Source organism: Pagrus pagrus, assembly GCF_965226575.1.
Source record: "Pagrus pagrus genome assembly, chromosome: 2".
Lineage (NCBI taxonomy): Eukaryota > Metazoa > Chordata > Actinopteri > Spariformes > Sparidae > Pagrus > Pagrus pagrus.
Window position 1 is genome coordinate 30,715,392 of NC_140186.1, and position 20,135 is coordinate 30,735,526.

The window sequence follows — 20,135 nt, forward strand, 5'->3', positions numbered from 1 at the left end:
TAAACATTTCTGTGTCATGTAGATAGATTTTAATTATCAGTGATGGTTGTATAACAATTCAGACAACTCCCATGATCCCATGCTACTTTGATCTTCAATACTCTCAAGCCCGGTAGTTAATCTGGCCTGTAGTCAAACTGCCTTGGACTGTTTTAGCTTCCTTACAGTTATCAAAGTGCAAATATAGAGCAATAAAAAGCACGTCCATGCTGGGAATTATGCCTTCCTCAGATGATCATCACAAATATATCCAAAAATGTGGTCTTCCTGCCCTGTGTGTGGTATGGCATGTAGTGATTATATGAAATTAAGTTGAAGTATGATTCTTAAGTACTTGCACTTAATTATTTCCAGCAGATGGCATTTCCATGCAGTCCATGGCAAAATGCTGTATGTTCAGGAAATAGTGAATTCAATTATTGGTTGCTATGTGTGTAAATGTGTATGTATTGTTGCAGTGTTTCATGCCTGTTCGCTTGGAGGATAGGACTCCCTGCAGGAACAGGAGGAGGACCACCCTGCTTCAGGAAAAACTAGCAGGCAGCTTTGACCAGGTTAATACTAGCTATAAACCTATTACCTATTAAACCTATTAACCTATCTAAAATCAAATGCACTTACACTTACTTATATAGTTTGTTGAGTGGAACAAAAGTAATATAAATGGCTGAACCTTTAAAATGGACAGAACCTGTGAGTTGTCTTTCAATCCAACATAATGGAGCTTTGGAGTGTATTAAAAATATAAAAAGTATTCTGTTAATAATGTGTAGAGACATCTCTCTAACAGCAACTGTGTGCTCTTCACCTTCTTCAGGTCAGAATTTTATACCCTGGCCTGAGTCAAAACCTACACCTCAACCTATGCAGGTCCAAGAGTTCATCCCAAAGACCGAATCATCGCCCACTGCTCCTGACCTCCTTCAGGTCCTGGAATTGATTCCCCGCTCCTCAGGCCGCCACCCCTCAGCTGAGTCCACTTGGTGTCCACGACCATGTTGTCCTACAGAGTGAGACACCTCTGGTGAGCCTCTGTCTTGGACAAAGGACTGAACAGTGCCTGTGGGAGAAACTGAACTGTCCATGAGTCACTGAAGAGGAGAGAAACGATGGACTCCTGAAAGTCAATGAACTGATTGGAGAAGGAATCTTTCCTCCTTTTATATACATGGACATCTCAGGTGAACCAGGCCCATGGGAGCCTAGAAGTAAAAGAAACAAAGCTAGCTGAATGTAGAAGCTCTACTACATGAAATGTAAATATTTGAAGAAGAAACATGTTTATTCAGATCCTCTCAGAGATCCAAACCCAAATTAGTTTCATAATGACTCCAAAGAAGCCAGTAGAACTTGGATACAGATTCACACGCCTCCTTCATTTTACTGCAAACACCTGCAGCCCAGAATCCATCGCAGCTTCTGCGAAGCTGTACGCCACACTCATTTTGTGATATACATCCTCAACTTTAAGTTATCCAGCCAAAGCCTCACTTGCCACTTAAACATTGGGAGTTGATTGAAATCCACACACCCTCCTACATTGCTACACTGGAAAAGAGAAATGTGTTATTATTTGAACATGGAAAAAACTATCGCCATGGAAAAAAATACATTGACCCAATTTGAAATCATATGGGTGGAAGTATTACAGGCACTGAATACTAATACCTAATATTTTGGGGGTGACATGATATTTATTTATTTTCTTTATTTATTTAATTTTTTAATTTTTATTAATTAATCAATTTGTTGGTCTTGAGATGGGGGTGTTCCATAAAGAGGAATGATATTTGGCGAGAATGTACTCCTACCTGTATTGAAGGTTTAGATGACGACACTGATATTGAACCTGTTTGTTGGATGTGTTTAGCAATTGTGTTTTTGTTTGGTTTTGTTTTATTTCATTTTTGGCTTGGCCTTTCTTGTTTTGTTTTGTTCTGTCCTCAAGTCTGTGGTTGTTTGTCTTGTCTTGTATAATTGAATAATATAAATAAAATCGTATATAAAAAAAAACAAAGCCTCACTTGCCACCATTAGTATCTGGCAGCCAGCTCCATCTCCAGCCACTAGCCTCCGCCTGTAGCCTCCACCAGCAAAGTGTAACTTGAACATCAGCCTACAGCACCAAAGTGGCAGCATCCAACTACACCCTTTGTCAGCAGTTTGTGCTGCCTGCAACCTCCAGAAGGCCAGCTGCAGCCTGATCTGGCTACATGTACATGTACATATCTGGCATTTGTGAGTTTGTGTGTGTGTGTGTGGGGGGGGGGGATGTATGTGTGTGTATTTGATGGGGGGGCATATTTATTTATAAAGGTTGGCGGGAGGGGGGTTAATTGTTTTAAATTGTTTTAATGATGTGGGAATGTGTGTATTCATAACTTTGTAATTGAAATTTTGCACAACTGTGAATTTTTAAATATTTAATAACTGTTTTTAATTTATTGTGTGTTCCATCTACCTGCCCAGGGACTACGGGTGGAAAAAAGCAACTTGCTTGAACCCGATGCAATGCATCTCTCCTTGTTATATACAGGGTTAATGTTTTATTGTGCACTGTCCCTGTTCAAATAAAACAATAATAATAATAATAATGTCCAGCCACTACCACTCATCTGTAGTCCTGTAGCAGCTAACTGCAACTTGAACACCAGCCTACAGCATCTGACAACCAGCAGCCCAAGCCTTAGTTTCTGTCATCCAACCAGTCTAGATCCAGCCTCGACCTGTAGTGTCGGCAGCCACAGTCTACACATGAAGTCTTATAAGATGAGACTTATAAGTCTCAAAATCCTGCCTTCACCTACACAAAACACTTCCAGGATGATCCTCAGCCTATAGAAGAAGTCAGCTTCAACCATTCAACCCTGTGCATCCTGAATTTCAGTAATGGCCCGGGCGTTCCATCAACATCTTCCAGGGGCCAGCCACAACCCCAACCACCACCATGACCATATGACAGCCAGCTATCTTGTACGCAGTATGTTGGGGATGCCAAGATACAGCTTACAGTATAAACCAACCAGCTTTTGCTTCCACCTCTGCCTTCGCCTGAACATTTCAGCAGGCAGTCTCAGCCCTGTTCTCCACCTAAGGTCTCAGCATTCAAAAAGCCACCTCCACAACCAGCCTCTAAAGCCAGCTCCAACCTCCACCTCAATATAAAGCCTGTCCAGCCAGCTGCAGCCTCTGCCTGCCACTTCCAGCCTGAGTCCAAGGCCCAGGCTTGTTAGTTATCTTTAAACCCAGTGTCCTGGTGCTTCTGGCAACCACCTACAGCTACATCCTCCACCTTCAATCTTTGGTAGCCAGACACCACCAAAGCCTCTGTATGCCTCTGCTCCATCCTCCATCTACAGCCTTGCATCAACAGCCCGCTAGCAGCAACCACAGCCTCCACCAGCCACTTACAGCCTCTGTGTTCAGGCCTTGGCAGCCAGGTTCACCAAACTCCATCTGTTGCCTTTACTGCCTCCACACAATGCCTTCAAAAGCCTCCCCTTCTGCCAGCAGTTTGTGCTGCGTGCAACCTCCAGCTGCAGACAACCAGCCGCATCCCCAACCTCCAACTACTGCTGTCATCACCCACCTCAACTGAAATGAGCAGCATTTGCTAGTTATCTTAAAACCCAGTGTCCACCTGGTGCCACTGGTAACCATCTACAGCTACAGCCCCACCTGAACCTTTGGTAGCCAGAATCCACCACAGCCTCTGCATGTCTCTGCTCCATCCTTCACCTATAGCCTCCAACAGCCAACATCAACATCCACCTGCAACTACCACTTGTAAGATGACATTCACTAACAGTTTAATAACAAGTGTATCTTTACCACACAGTTAAACAGGATACATCCAATATGCTGTTTTACTGATGTGCTGATTAGGTTTGTTGTGTTCAATCCCTTTTTTTTTCAGCACCACAGTGCCAGCATCCAATCACAGCCTTTGTCAGCGAGCTCCTGCCCCCACCTCTGTCAGCAGCTTCATATTATGCCAAAGCAGATCAAGCCTAAATTTGATGATAATACTTTGTTTTTGCTTTAAACATATTTAATGTTTTCTGTGTTTTATTATGCCTGTCACAGTACCTGAGTGCCAGTACATTCCAGTCGCAGCCTGCAGCCTCTATTGGCACCTGAAGCCACACATCAGCAACCTTTTTTACCACCTGGTTCCTGCTCCCTCCGCCTCCAGCCTCCGATTGCAGCCTTTGCCTTCAACATCTGACAGCTATCTGCATTCCCAGCCAATACCCTCTGCCTTGGGCAGCCATCTTCAGCTTCCAACAGCCACTGCCTGTAAGTTGCAGCCTCAGCCCTCTACTTGTATAGCAGGGCAAGTTCATTTGCATAGGATCCTTCAACAATAAGGCAGTTCAAAGTACAAAAGACAATCTATAAAAAGAAACACAAGGTGCTATAAAAGACCCACATACAGTAATCCTTTGTGTAACTCTTCAGGTTATTTTTTCCGCTAAATATACGGTTAAAGAATAATTAGTGAACATTGATGGTTATTAAAATGGAATTGTACATTATCTGTCATTTTTTCCTGATCATGCATAAAGGGCAAATCCTTTTTAACTGCAAAACCAACATAATCATATGAGGACATGTACAACAGTTGATCTGAGATAGGGTTACACAGTGTTGGAATCTAGCTAAGTACATTTACTCAAGTACTGTTAAGTCCAGTTTTGAGCTACTTGTTCTTTACTTGAGTATCTCCATTTTAAAGAAACTTAATACAAGGTTACAAGCTAAATGTAGTGTTATTTTTTACATCACAAGGGAATATATTAGCTTTAAGTCCATTTTTGTTAGAGTTATCAAAAAGGGACCCAAACACAAGACACACAGAGGCAGGCAGGTCTAATAACGAAGCTGAAATCCCAAAACCAAAATGCAAGTAAGAAAAAGGCAGGTGACAAAAAAGCGTGCAAAAAGAAGGCAACAAGGAGAATCCAAGAAAACTAAACAGTAATACAAAAATGGTGGACAAACCATAAAGCCATGGGGAAACACAGGAACACAGAGGTCCTGGGAACAGACACAGAAATGCACGAGACACAGATGAACCAACAAAGAATGAGGAGAAAACACAAGTTTAAAAACACCGGAATTGATTAACTGATTGAACACAAGTGAGCAGGATAAAAAGGGCGGGAAAACAGACAGTCAGGAAATCAGGAAGTGGAAGGTAAACCAGGTTAAACTTTTAACATAAAACAAGAAGTCACAAAACTAAAACTCAGGAACATGATCATTTTGCTGATATGATTCATGTACTTTTTTTTAATTTGAGTCTTTAATAAACTTCTTAATTAACTTTTAAATAAAATTCTGAGAACTGTTCATATTGAGGACTGTGGATCACCCAGAATGACAGGGATAGCACAAATTAAATTCCAGGGAGTGTAGCAACCCTTGTCTCAAATCTATTAGATAGCCCTTTGCATCAGCCTTCACCTACAGCCCTAGTTAGCCTCAGCTTCAACTTACAGCCAGCACCAGTCAGCTGCAACCCCAGCTGCAGCTGCTGGCACCCAGCCACAGCCTGCAGCTTCGACTCAAACCAGCGTTTGTTTGTCAGTCAGTGGCAGCCAAAGTATCTCCCTACAGCTTCTGACAGCCAGGAAAATAATTTGATGTCTATGTAAACATCAACCTCCAGTGAATACCATTTAAAGCCCACGCTGCAGCAATCATCGTCTTACAAATTTCAGTTGGGGACTTGATTTACAATTCATATTCTCAGACAACCTTGAGTGTGAGTTATGAAGGCTGAGGTTTTCACTGGAGCTGCTCAGAGAGTAAATACTGATCATCATTATGCCATGGAGAACAACGCATTAATCACTGCAGCAGTGTTTTTATCGATGTACTGTAAACTTGGCTTGAAAACAAGTGTTGATGCAGGATTAGGGCTGACAGAGTCCGGCCTTTTTTTGTTTCTTTCTTTGTTGAACACAGCAAAAGCTCAAAATAACCATTGATCTTCCTTGAAACCCGCTCAGGGTTTGGAGGGGTTTTAGGTCATTGCATCAACTCATGAATTGAACTGTTAAAATGTTTTTGTTTTTTTTATTCTTCTTGGCCTTGAATTATGACAGTGGTGAGTAACAATAAGTTGCTGAGCGAAAAAGGTCTTGTAAAGATGTTTCTTCATGAGACATGAGACATAAGAGCACGAGAGATGAGGATTAATGCTCCCCTACAGCTCTTGTGTCTCTAGTTTCGTTCTTGAGAGGAGCCACGGTTCTATCTGCGTCCCATTGGGGGATCACATGATGGCAAAGCTTCCTCTCATGAAACACTCACTTCCTTGAAACCATCCATCCATCAGTCTCTTTTGCCTTTGTGCAATCAATCCACGTAAACACGATTTTTTGCCTTTTCCTGCCTCCGTCTGACTTCACCCAGCTTCTAGGATCCAACTTGGTTGATCATGTCACCCTGTTCCAAACATGATGGAAGGGCGGATGAGGAGAAAAAAGTAGGCTAATTTTCTCTTCCTTCTCTTTTCCCGCTGTTGGCTATCAGCCGTCTCAGGGTCCCAACCTCTATCACACCTGGGAGATTGGATCGGCCCCCCCTCCATTGGACACTTGGACTGGGAGGCAAGAGGATCAAATTCAGTCAGATGTACCTATGATTTCTTACACACCAGATTGCTCCTGCACCGTTGCAGGCCAAGCCAAGAGGCTGCAGCGATGATTGCTGCGCTGGCAAACGCACTGAGATGGATATTTTCATGCTCCATCCATCTGGTGTAGCATTTTCATGTTTTCTGATGAGCTGACAGCCCAAAGAAAGCTGTTAGTCATCTTGGCGCAGCGTTGTCCTTTGTGACCAAGACAGACTGTGTTGTGCTTGATTTAAGTCATTAAGACCTGAGAGCAAACCTCTTTGTGAACCAAGAACAAACTGATAAACATGTTGATTGTACTCTCCCAATTAAAGGGCTCTCAGTAATGTCACGACCGACTGAGTAAGTACTCGCAGACTGGTGCTAGATTTTGACTCAGGGACAGATGGGACAGCTTTTTCACTCTATGACTCTTCTTTCAAAAACAAACCTTTACCTCCTGCTGCTTGAGAAATTGGTGTGAGGCTGACAGCAAAGGATGTTGAGGACAAAGTGTAAATTCTTGACTCATGCAGGTACTGAGAAAAGCAAGGCTGAACATAGCAAACATCCCCTTATTGTTGGACAGGAACAAACAAGTTGTTTAGTTTAAAGCATTCGTACACATGCTCCATAAAATGAATACAATCAATATTGATGATGACAATTTGAAGGAGGTTCGTCATGGTGACGCACAGGGAATAATCACCTGCCTGCAGCTCCTATTGGCTTTACAAAGCTTTATACTGAGCTTTAGCTCATTGTTCGGCTGCCCAGCCTACAACTGAACTGTACTGGTACAGTATGCTCACTGCTCTCATTGTATATATAGTAGCTGTTTATACAATCTATAGTCACACAAGCAGATCTGAGGCTGTACTTATGTACAGCAATGATTTGGACTACAAACTAACATGATAGCAACATGCTCACAATGACAATGCTAACATGCTAATGTTTAGCAGATATATTGCTAACCATGTTCACCATTTTAGTGTTAGCATGTCAACATTTGCTCATTTTCAAAGTTAAAGAAAAGAGTAGAGGGATAACAAAAGCCATTATTATTCAGCTTGAACGTGTGTGTGTGTGTGTGTGTGTGTGTGTGTGTGTGTGTGTGAACATCTGCGTCAAATTTCATAGCAGTCCATCCCATAGGTGCCGAGACATGTCAAAACAAAAACTAAAAACCAAAACCAAAAATGTCAACTTAAATATGGCCTGAGAAGAAATTTCATAAGACACCACAAGTGTCCCCACACTTTCCCTGTATTTGAGAGTTCAGTGACTGCTGGCCCTGTCCATGGTGCTGGATCGGTGAGGGTTTGACCTTTATTATGCTAGCTTTCCTAACTCACATTAAACAACAATCCACTATTCCAAAATTAGCTAGCTGGTGAACATGGTGGAGTATTCAGCAGCTAAAGAACCAGACATTTGCCTCAAAAATTAGCAGAGACCAACCAGATGTTTGCTAACAACTTCACTATATCAACTTAGAAGGTGATGTCAGTTGATGTGTTCATAGTTTGTTTCCTCTAAACCTAAATGAATCTTAACTGTATCACAATGTCCAAGATGAACAGTGCATTATTTTAAGATGATAATAATGTCAACTTACAGCCCCTCATTTATGGTGCAGGTGAGTCACCATTCTGAGGGCACATCTATGACGTCAATACAGCACAAGCTACTTTCAAAACACTCACATGAAGAGAGGGACTTTTGAATAGATGCTCCCCCTGCTATTATTTGATGGATGGAGCTATCAGATGAACCGGCACAGGATTCAACACATCACACGGAGGAGAGACGTCATGCTTGTCTGCACTCAGCTATTTAATCATCCAAACTCCATACACTTGGCACTGATGACGCTTTTCCATGAATACCTGCAATGATGAAATGAAAAGTATGAAATATGTTCCATATATTAGTGGGATATTTAATTTAATTTGGTCTTGTTTCCTTGATACTACAATGTTCTTCAAGACACATTTATTTAAAACCTCAGAACTTTAATTTAATTGGGTACTTCTTAAACTTCAGAAAGTACTTTTGAAATAAATGAGGACATTTGTTTGATGTGTGCACCCTGGAGGATTAAATTAAATAACCTACATGTTTTAGATTAAAAAAAAAATCAATATTCAGTTATATATTTTATTAACAATTACATTAAAAACAAGAAGGAGCAAACTACTAGTTTTGCATGTAGCTTCATCAGATTCGTTCTGTGCTCAATTGCCAACAGGTGTTTCTCTAAGGAATCGGGTGCTGATCAGCAAAGATTCCAACAAAGTCACATTCTCGAATACAAATAGACCTAAAAAGATTAGCATTTATAGGCAATAGTCACAACAGTTCCACTGTAGAAAACTTAATCTTACATTAACATTTTGTAAAGATGATGAGATTCAAAAAATGATTACATCAAAATACAAAGTCAGGCTGACCTGATTCCGGGACTGCAGAAGAATCTTAAGATTCCATTGGATATAATAAATATAAATACGAAATGTTAATGTAAGTACATACATTTTCTCATAAAATGCATATCAAACTGGTAGAAAAAAACTATATAGGGTTATACACACACATTACAGAAGTCAGAATTTATACAATGCTGGCAAATAGATAAATAAATAAATAAAAATATCATCATAATAAACTACATTCTAATTCATAGAACAAATAATTCATAGAAAAAAGTTGTTAAAAAAATGCTAAGAGGAAAAAAAGGTTACTTTACAAAAAAGATATATTACAAAAAGTAAGAAAATCATAAACATGCCTAAAAAATAAGGACCTACATTTTTTATTAGAATTTTTAATTCTGTTTTAAGCCTTTGTACAGTACTGCAACACTTTGAGTAGTAAGTAAAATGCTTTATTAAAAAAAGTTTTTTGGAATTGACTTTAGTATTGAATTGATGTACAGTGCCTATAAAAAGAATTCACCCCCTGAAGTGTTTTCCCCTTTTATTGCTTTTATAAATGGAAATATGGTCATTATATAAAAAATATAGAAAACCAAAAAATTACAAAAAACTCACTTAATGTCAATTAATTAAAAATATATAATGTAAAATATGTGAGTTCATAAGTTTCCACCCCCTTCAAGTCAGTATTTAGTAGATGCACCTTTGGCTGCAATCCCAGCACTGAGTCTGTGTGGATGGGTCTCAATCAGGCCTGCACACATCTGGACGCTGCAATTTTACTCAATTCTTCTTTGCAAAACTGCTCAAGCTCTGTCAGGTTACACAGGGATCAGGTGTGAACTGCCCTTTTCAAGTCCAGCCACAAATTCTCTATTGGATTGAGGTCTGGGCTTTGACTCGCCCACTCCAGAACATTCACCTTGTTGTCTTTAAACCATTTCTGTGCAGCTTTCGCTGAATGCTTTGGGTCATTGTCTCGCTGGAAAATAAATCTTCTCCCAAGGCAAGGCAAGGCAAGTTTATTTGTATAGCACAATTCAGACACAGGGCAACTCAAAGTGCTTTACAGGCGCATACAATTACAGTAAAACATTTAAGATACATTAAAACAAAACATTAAAACAAGTTGAGAAATAGACATTTAAACAAAACATTAAAACAAGTTAAGAAATAGACATTAAAACAAAACATTAAAACAAGTTAAGAAATAGGAAAACAAAAGTCACAGAGAAAAAATAAAAGTCACAGTGCAGTTCAAAGACTTAAAATTGCTTCAGTGAAAGGCTGTGGCAAACAGAAAGGTCTTCAGCCTTGATTTAAAAGAGGTGAGAGTTGGAGCAGACCTGCAGTTTTCTGGGAGTTTGTTCCAGATGTGTGGCGCATAGTAACTGAACGCTGCTTCTCCATGTCTAGTTTTGACTCTAGGGACTGAAAGCAGACCTGAGCCTGATGACCTCAGAGGTCTGGATGGTTCATAACGTGGCAGCAGATCAGAAATGTATTTTGGCCCGAAACCATTCAGTGCTTTATAAACCAACAACAGGATTTTGAAATCTATTCTTTGACTGACAGGAAGCCAGTGTAAAGATCTGAGAACTGGAGTGATGTGATCTACTTTTTTGGTTCTTGTTAGGACTCGAGCTAACAAGAACCAAGTCGTAGTTCTCTTGCAGACTGAATCAGGTTGTCCTCCAGGATTTCCCTTTATTTTGCTGCATTCATTTTACCTCTACCTTTACAAGCCTTCCAGGGCCTGCTGCTGAGAAGCATCCCCACAGCATGATGCTACCACCACCATGCTTCATGGTGGGGATGGTGTGTTTGTGGAGATGTGCAGTGTTCGATGTCCACCAAACATAGCGTCTAATCTGATGACCAGAAAGCTCCATTTTGGTCTCATGAGACCAAAGAACCTTCTTCCAGTTGACCTTGGAGTCTCCCACATGCCTTTGGGTGAACTCTAGTGGAGATTTAATGAGCTTTCTTCAACAGTGGCTTTCTCTATGACACTCTCTCACAAAGCTTTGACTGGTGAAGAACCCAGGGAACAGTTGTGACAGTATGCAGAGTCTCTGCCATCTCAGCGGCTGAAGCTTTTAACTCCTTCAGAGTAGTCACAGGTGTATTGGTGGTGTCTTAAAGGGGTTGAATATTTATGCAATCATTTATTTTACGTTATATATTTTTGATTGATTGACATTACTTTGTAGAAATCCATTTATAAAAGCAATAAAAGGGAAAACAATTAAGGAGGGTGAATACTTTTTATAGGCACTGTATATAATATCAATTGTCAACCTCACTCCTTTTGCAGCACCACAGATTTTACCCAGATATTCAGAAGTGAGCCTGTATATTTTATTGCAAGTCCTTCTGATGAGCAACATCAATGGCAGTAACAATCTGATTCAGCTCAACCCGGATGACAGTTAATAACTGAACTGGTAGATTAAAATCGACCTCCTCCTCTCATGTAAATATTACTTGTACCACAGTAGTATGTTCTGGCTACTGCATGTCAATGGCTCACACGTTTAAGCTCAGTTATCAGTTATTTAAGTATATCTAACCTACTTTTTTAACTCTTAGGCTGAGGAAATGACAACTCCACTAATACTTGTTGAAGTGAACAAAATGAAAAATTAGAGTCGAATCAAAACAAACATCTTGTCTGAAGGTATTTCATGATGGGCACAGATACCTTTCTCAGACAGCATCCTATTTGAAGCTGGGCTTACTAACAATGAGAGTACTGAGGAAAAAAATTCAATTGAAGTTGCTTGTTTTAAAATGCCCTTAAGATAAAAAAGGAAAAAAAGAGTTTTCTTTAAGGTCTGCTGCTATTTGGCTCATTCTCTGACTACTGTATCAATAACAAATGTCATGGTTTCCTTAGTTGGGGTTTAAAAAATACAGCAAAGCCACATGAAGAAGTTAGGCTACAGGCTGGTGACACACAGGTCACAACAAACACATGTAAAATAATCGAGTGCAATATAACCTTTGCCTGTAATGTTAGTTTGTTGTATGCGACTGTCAGAATTGTGTTGATTCAACAATATGTTAAGAATTTAACTTGTAGTTAGGCTGCTGGGTAGACAAAACAACAGAAATACATGAGAACATGGTGTAATAAAACAACTACCACAACAGATGGCCTCAGAAGTGTCCATTAAATCATGACCTCCCTGATAAAGTATCCACCACATTTGCACACTATATCCTTAAAGAGTAGGACTGGGCAACAAAATCAAACATCACAATATTTTGGGCAGGCGAGGTTGACATTTATATTGCAAAATATTGTTGGGATGACTATAAAAAATGAACACAATGAGATTTAATCCTATGTCATCCATTTTAGTGTGGTGCATGTTTTGCATTGTGTAAGTTAATGTATACGCAACAAAACAAAAACAGAGGAAATATTCTTTTAATGTCAAAAATGCCCCTAAAGAAGTTGCTGCAAATGGATCTTTTACCATAGGCCTATGTTTTACCAATATCGCAACAACATTTTTAAAAAAAAGCCTAACTTTCCTCATTTGTTTTATTAAATGCATTTTAATTCAGAATGTGAACACTGACCAGCAACTGCCAGGTACATGTTCAAATTCACCAGTCATTCAATAGTAAATCTTTTTTTGTTTTTTTTTAAGTGCACTATGTTCTTTTGGGGAATATATTCTAATATTCAGAGATAGAGCTTCATTGACTGATTTTTTTTAATGCCTAAACAAACTATATAAACAAACTATTTAGTTTTGGGTTTTTTTGTTTATATGTGGCGGACCCTGCCACCTTTTTAGCTTCATACAGTGTTCTGGGACCTTATTTTCCTCTGAGAACAGCTTGTTTATTCTTTAATGGAAAGGATAAATCTATCTGAGTTTCTATTATTACCTCATTCATTTAGTAAATATTGCATTTATAAGTTTGAATTTCTTCTCCATAACTAGATAGAGCCCCTTTGAATCTACCAACCACTGTCCTATGTTATCAGCATTTGGCTATGATTCCCTTCTTACAAACAATTATAAAATATCGCTTTTACCCAAACATGTTTGCAAAAGTTTTAACAGAAACACAATTCTGACTTGGCTTCTGACTAAAATGAGGCTCTAATGGTAAACACACGTTCTGATTTATTTTCAGAATAAAGTACATCTGACATCCATATTAGCGAAGAGTGGCATAAAACATCGGTACACATAATATGCAGGATTTTAAAAATACATTTCTTTAGCTGTCTGTACACTCCGTGTGTGTGTTTATATTTTGGTGTGTGACAGGAACAGCAGCGGTGACGTTTCATGACAGGCTCGCCGCCCCAACAGTGCATTCTGGGTCCAACCCAAGATGGCTGCGCCCTTGCAGAAGTGCTGAAGAAGTGCCTCTCCGGAGAAATATTCGGGATTGTGTGTGATTCCCGCGAAAACCATCCCACCAAATCAGCTACCAGGGTCGCTGGTTTGTAGAAGAACACCATACGACCCCAGTCATCGATAAGTGTGGCCGGTGCTTGGTGTGGCTGTGGCAGACTGTCCGTGTGAAGATGGGCCTCGTCTCCAGCCCCTTCCCATAGCGAAGAGCCGTGGGGAGAGGAGCCGCAGATTCCCCTGCAAACACGCACCCGTCCAACTTGGATTTGACGGGTTTGACATACTATACAGGCTGTGGACGCTGCCCTACAATTTTCTGACCAGGATTGTTTGTGCGACCGTATCTGTCATCGTTCGGAGACGGAGAGGTTCCTCAGCCCGGGTTGATAATCCCACCGCACCAAGGTCTGCACGCATCTGCACGCTTCGCTGCCACCACTAGCGCCATTTCTGCACATCTGCTCTGTCTCACGTATCTCTCTGCTCATGTCCTTTCGCAAGCAACCTGTAAAAAGCTTTAATGGCACCAGCCTCGCTTGCAGTTTGACAGCCGACGGCGGTAGCCAGAGTCAGCTTCAGGGAGAGCTGTCAAACTAGCCGCGCTAGTTTTGCTAGCACTTAGCTAGCTGGCCGGTTTATTTGCTAACAGTCCTGCCAGCTGCTCGCTAGCAAAGAGTGCCGGCTGTGGAGTGAAGTTCAACACAGCCAGGCCGTGTGAACGTGCTTTTATACGCACACAAAACACAAACCCAGCTAGCTCCTGATGCGTGGCTGGAGCAGCGTTCACGTGGGCAGCTGGAGCCCCACGATGACATCATCCAGGTGATTCCTCTGTGAAAGTGTGCTAGTAACCTGAATATTAGACTGAGGAGGCAGGCAGCTCGTCTGTTAGAAGTTCAGTGTTGACATGAAGGGACCCAGATGTGAGTGTTTGGTTTCAGTTGTTGTTGTTGTGGGTTTCATTCATGAAGGAGGCTCACAGGAGGAGGGCATTGAACATGACTCATACATACCCATAATTACATGAAGTGAAGAAGAGGACATCATTTGGAAAACTCAGCAGTGGGGCTCCACTCATAGGGCTCTTTCGGGTTCGATACAGGTTATAAGAAATCAAGAAGACTGAAAACCGATACTTGTGACCGATATTTGCTCGCTGTTTGTGTCAAAAGTTTGACCAACAAGTGATGAAATAAACCAAAGTACAATTTTCAGGTTCTTTGAGTAATTCGATTCTCTGCTACTTACTTCCTCTCCAGTACAATTATTTGATACATCTACTTTCTTTACTACTTTACTTTGCAGATTCTGAATATTCAGTGTTTATAGGCTATAAATTGTGACACGTAACCAATCAGATAGTGTTGTGGGAGGGACTTTGTATGAGAGGAGACTGCATCAGAGACAAAGTAGCACATTATATAATATTTTATCTGCAATCTGACAGAAAAATCACCAATACTGATAATCGGCCAGGGCTGATAATCGGTCTACCCCTACTCAGCAGCCATTTACCCACTGGTGTCTTTCTTGTTTCCACAGCCATTAACTAAATGCATCAGTGACAATACACTAGCAGAGGAACAGAAGTGTGTGCACTTGATTCTTCACATCCTGACAGTAGAGCTTGGCAATTTATATATAGATATCATCGTGATATAAGACTAGATATTGTTCTGATACTTGTCTTTACCCACTTTACCCACTTACCACCATACTTAAGATATTACAACTTTTGTTCTATGACGTAAGATGCATCATTAAATGTGCCATAATTTAATTACAAAGTGCTTACATGTCTTAAAAGTGGTGGTTGCTAACGAGAAGCTAAATGAGGCTATAGAAGTTGTCACGGACATTTAACATCATCACACCGAACACAGAGACTCATCCACTCACTAGTCCGTCTTTACAGGCTGACTTTAGTGACTAACTCTAACTTTACAACTTGCAGATTGATCAGTTTACAGAAAGCCTGTATAGTAATTGTGTAGTAAGGTGTTTAGTGGTGGTGACGTTTAAGTCATGCAACTGCAGTGTAGTCTGTTTATAGCCTAGCATTAGCTTTTTACTGCTAGCAATTTAATTTACGCCTCAGAAATCACAAAAGTGGTGTTCTCCTGTGAAGATTATCTTGCTGAACAAAATGTGAAAGTATCATAAACTGGTGTTCAGCTTATTTCCGGCGATAATCCAAATCCATTTCAGATGTCCCTTAGGCTTTTTGTCGAGGGAACCAGGGTGATGCTAACTTCCGGGTTAGTCTACAAAAATACATGATTCCTACACCCCTCTATTGCTGATGAGTATATATCAAAAGTCCCAATGTGTGAGTGTTTTGTAAAAGTCGCATTAGTCATCCCTACAACATCGATATCGAGATGTGCAGTCAGACATATTGCGGTATCGTGATATCTATCGTGGTATTGCAACAATATTTGAAAGCCACTCACCCAGCCATATATGGCAACAACAATCACTTTTCCTGGAAAAGAGTTGCTTGCTTGAAGCACGAAAAGTCCTTTAAATGGAGGCTATGTCTTGTATTGTTTGAATTATTTACATACTAATGCCAATATGATATCTTTGTTTTGGGATATCTGTCTCTGAGAATCAGAAATGTTTCTTTACAAAGCTTTATTTTCCATTTAACAGAAAAGAGCCACAGTTCTAAATGTTTAAACTGTACAAAAACATTTTATTTGTTTTCCCATCTGTGGAACTGTATTTATGTCTCATGTTTGTTGAATCCCTGTAGCACGACATCACAGACTATTTAGGTCTGCTAATATTATGCTAATGTCGTCCTCTTGCTTTATGTTTTGTTTTCAGCATACGTATGCTTGCAGTTAGCATCATGGCGGAGAAACTACTCCCTCTAATTCCTCCTCTAAATGATGATTTTCTTCAGTATAAGACAAGAATCAGTACAACTGAAATTTTTCATTTTAAGATATTCAGTAGTTAAGTAGAAAGCTACACATTTATTAGCTATATTTATTGCTCTATAAAGTAGCCTCAACTAAAATTATCATGTTTTTTATTTGGTATTAACTCCCATCACGACTGCACACAGCAACAGCAAATCAAATCTGTGATACTAACAGAGCTCTCCTCTGCAGGGCCCTGATGAAAATGGACTCAGACTTGCTTCATTCGCCGGCCGTGGGCCTCGCAGAGGAAGAGGAGGCCGACATGAATGACTGGAAACTTCCGCTGGCCTTCATGAAGAAACGGCACTCTGAGAAGATTGAGGGCTCCAAGGCCTTAGCGCAGAGCTGGAGGATGAAGGACAGGGTAATCTTCTACTCATCTATGTCTGGAATAATTTAGCAGGTTAAGGATGCTCCCTGTGCTGAGCTGAGTTTGTAGAGGCTCTTTCTCTTGCAGCTCTGTCAATCTTATGAGTTGTTGAGGGTATAAACTCATTCAGACTTGTGCAATAGTGGCATTTTAAATTTTCTAATATCGCTGATGGGACCATGTTGATTTTCATAGATGGAACTATTGAAACAGGAAATCGGGACAGTTGATTCTAAAAAAAGGCAAAAAGTGCCACTTGAATACCTGACATCACATCAGACTTACAGGATATTTTAGAGTATGAGCCTGGTGATATTCTATAATTATTGTCAACATATCCTCTGCACCAACAATAAATTGGTCCTATTCGGAGGTATTGTCTGTGTAGCCAAAGCCTGGTATAGCTTATTTCTGAAAATAACAAAATAAGAGTGATATAGCCAATTAGATGGCGATGCTGACTTTTTGTGGCTCTTCCTTGGTTGATGTATTGTAAATAACACAATGTGAGTTATACAGTAGCTAGCGACATGGAACTATCTTAGATGTAATATTGTGTTTTAATGGTGCAAATGGGGGAATTTAAATTCTGGCTTAAGACAACAGGGCATTTGAAAAAAATTAGGAGAAAGAAGGCCTAGAGGTTAGAGAAGCCAACTTGTGATCGGAGGCTCGTCCGTTGAAATCCCCAGAATGGCAAGAAATCTGGGTGGGGAAAGTTACCACCACTGAGGGGCCCTTGAGTATGGCCCTTAACTCCAAATGCTCCAGTGGAGCTTCATTTTTACCGTACATATGAGTGGTATCGTCAAGTATTGCTTTAACATGAACTTCATACCACTACATTTCAGTGTGTAATGTTAATGCAGCTGAGGCACCAAAGCCAACAGATGACTGAGGTCATCCAAGTTGGTGTTTAGCTGTGATTGGTGTGTTAAGGAAAGTGGTGGTGCCATCCACAATGCCAGTTGTCAAAATTTCAATCCATTAAAAAGACGAATCAAACGCAATGATGCTACACACCGTGCTTTGAGAGGACATTAGTCTTTAAACAGCCAGGACACAGCAGCAAATCATTGGCTACCCACGTCTTTATTATAGTGCCAATTCATTTTATTCTGCTGGAGGCTACCCGTGCTACGCTTTGACAGGGGAACCTCAAAGCTTTCCCTCATGAATGGCCACAGTGTATTTCAGCTCTCATAAAGCTGTCGTTTGATCCACTGCAGTGCTACCAACCTTATTCTCTCAGTGCCTCATGGCTACAGAGCACTGCTGTTATAATGCTGCGTAGTCATACATAACCCACAGAAACTCTGCACCTTTTTGTAGAAATTCGCCAAATGAAAATGTGACACGTTGCTGCTGTTAGGACATCAGTGGAATTACGATGCAGTGCCCACTCAAGTGTCAAGCTTCAGGGAACTGTTGAATTAGAAGGCATCATTAAGTGTGACTCTGGTATTGATTTAAAAGAGGTAGTAGGAGCTGGCAGAAATGGGCATTCGTATCAGAAAGCCACGCTAAATCAACGGTGGGACATTTTTCATTGCTTAGACTTCAGGCGATAGACCCTCATTTGTACACTTGTAAGAAGAATGTGTCCTTTTTACTTTTCTGGGCTCAGAGAGCTGCGACTAAAGTCAGCGTTTTGTGTTTGATGCAGGAAGAATTTGGTTTTGAATGTAACTCTGACCTTGGGCTTGAATCCGTCTTTTAAGATGGCAGTAAGTACAAAATGACGTATTTGAAAAAAAAATCTTCCAAAAGTAATCTTTCTCTGATAATATTAAGGGGTATGAATGGCAACGAATGAATGGTTGAAGCTTTTTTTGTGTATTTATATATTTTTTGCACTTTTTCTCACAAATATTCATGTGTCAGAAAATTCAGGATGGTTCTTGTTGGGATTTGTTTAACTTTCAGTTGTTTTATCATATTTTACTTAATGAAGCCCACTACGTGATACCGAGTGTCCTTGATTAAAGACATAATCTGATGGTATTTAAGAGGGAGCTATTTTAATCATGCAAGTGCAAAGTCAAAGTGGTAGGTCTTAGGTGCATGGACTCTGTGAGCATTTCAAAGGGCACCTGGGCCTAACTGCATAAAACTGGACTTGTGATAGTAGAATTAGGACTATGACTGTGTGCACGAATAAAAACAGAAATGTGCATATGCATATTATCAGATAATATATTTATAACGCTGTGCCAACGCCTGATTCTGTTTAATAAACCTCAGTCATTGTGAAAACTGGCGCACATTCACAAGCTTCTGATCCACTCCCACATTCATCCATAAAAGGATGTAGAAACACCCTTAAACATCTGTTTGCGTATTGACACTTGTGTCTGCTTCATCACTCATTTGACCTGGAAAAATACAACTGACTGTGTTTCATCAGCATCAATTACAGCTGTGGCTATTTATAGCACCCGCACATGTACCTGTAAACCATCATTGTGGTAACATCTACATTATCAATATTAAACGTCAGAGGGATGATCAATGATCATATTGAACAGAATTTACAAGGTGCTAAGTAATTCAGGATCAAATGAAAATATCATTAACAGGGAAATATGGTTCCAATAAAATAAATTAAATTCATCACTCATGAGTAATTGAAAATTAAGTTTATAAATGTGGGTTGAGTGAGAATTTATTGAATGCAAAAAAAAAACCACAATCAGTGAAACTGGCAAACGATCTAAACAAAAATGATTTAGCTTTAGTTTTACTGCACGATATGATAAAAATCATGTTATGATTATTTTGACAGATATTGCAATATGATCTGCGTGGGAATCCTCATATTTGTATCAACATTTTCATTTTCCTTAAAAGAACTATTAAAATCATGATGATGTGGCATCTGTCGGGGTCTGTACCAAACAAACATGTTTTCTTATATCTAGAAAAAAAGAGGGGTTGATCAATTGTGCTCTACTATAAGGTGACATCTCTCACATCATATTTCATGTCCACCTCATCATCTCACCAGCAGCTATCTCTAGAAAATTTGTGTACACTTGGTCTGAAGTATACATGAGTTATGCTCATTCGCATGTGTTGGATGATTTTTGTGTGTACACATCGTTTATACATCTGACCCCTGCTATTTTGGTTCGTGCATGTGCAGCAGTAATGTTGCTGTAATTACACTCTCAGCCAGTTACATCACCGGCTTCACAGCTCTGGAACAGTTGAGCCAATCACAGAGAAGTATGTTGACAGCAGCTGAAATAAACCCAGGAAATCATACCCAAACAACAGTATACTGAGTGATCAATACAGACTGATATATAGACATTCCTGCTTAAATCACATACAATGTTATATTTTTTATGCTGATTTGAACACATCTACTGGCTG

The 20,135-nt window shown here is 40.0% G+C and overlaps 1 protein-coding gene across 5 annotated transcripts in view; it reads left to right on the top strand.

Moving 5' to 3' along the window:
• The first annotated feature begins 13,202 nt into the window (after positions 1–13,202).
• rptor (regulatory associated protein of MTOR, complex 1) overlaps positions 13,203–20,135 on the top strand; it is a 197,297-nt gene continuing 190,364 nt past the window's right edge. For 4 of the 5 annotated variants that reach the window (XM_084342522.1, XM_084342524.1, XM_084342523.1 and 1 more), the window contains exons 1-2: positions 13,203–14,276; positions 16,577–16,751. In XM_084342522.1, coding sequence (XP_084198648.1) covers positions 14,218–14,276; positions 16,577–16,751 — 234 coding nt within the window. In that variant the 5' untranslated portion in view covers positions 13,203–14,217. The remainder of the gene's footprint in view (positions 14,277–16,576; positions 16,752–20,135) is intronic. The other variant, XM_084342525.1, reaches the window with a different exon arrangement.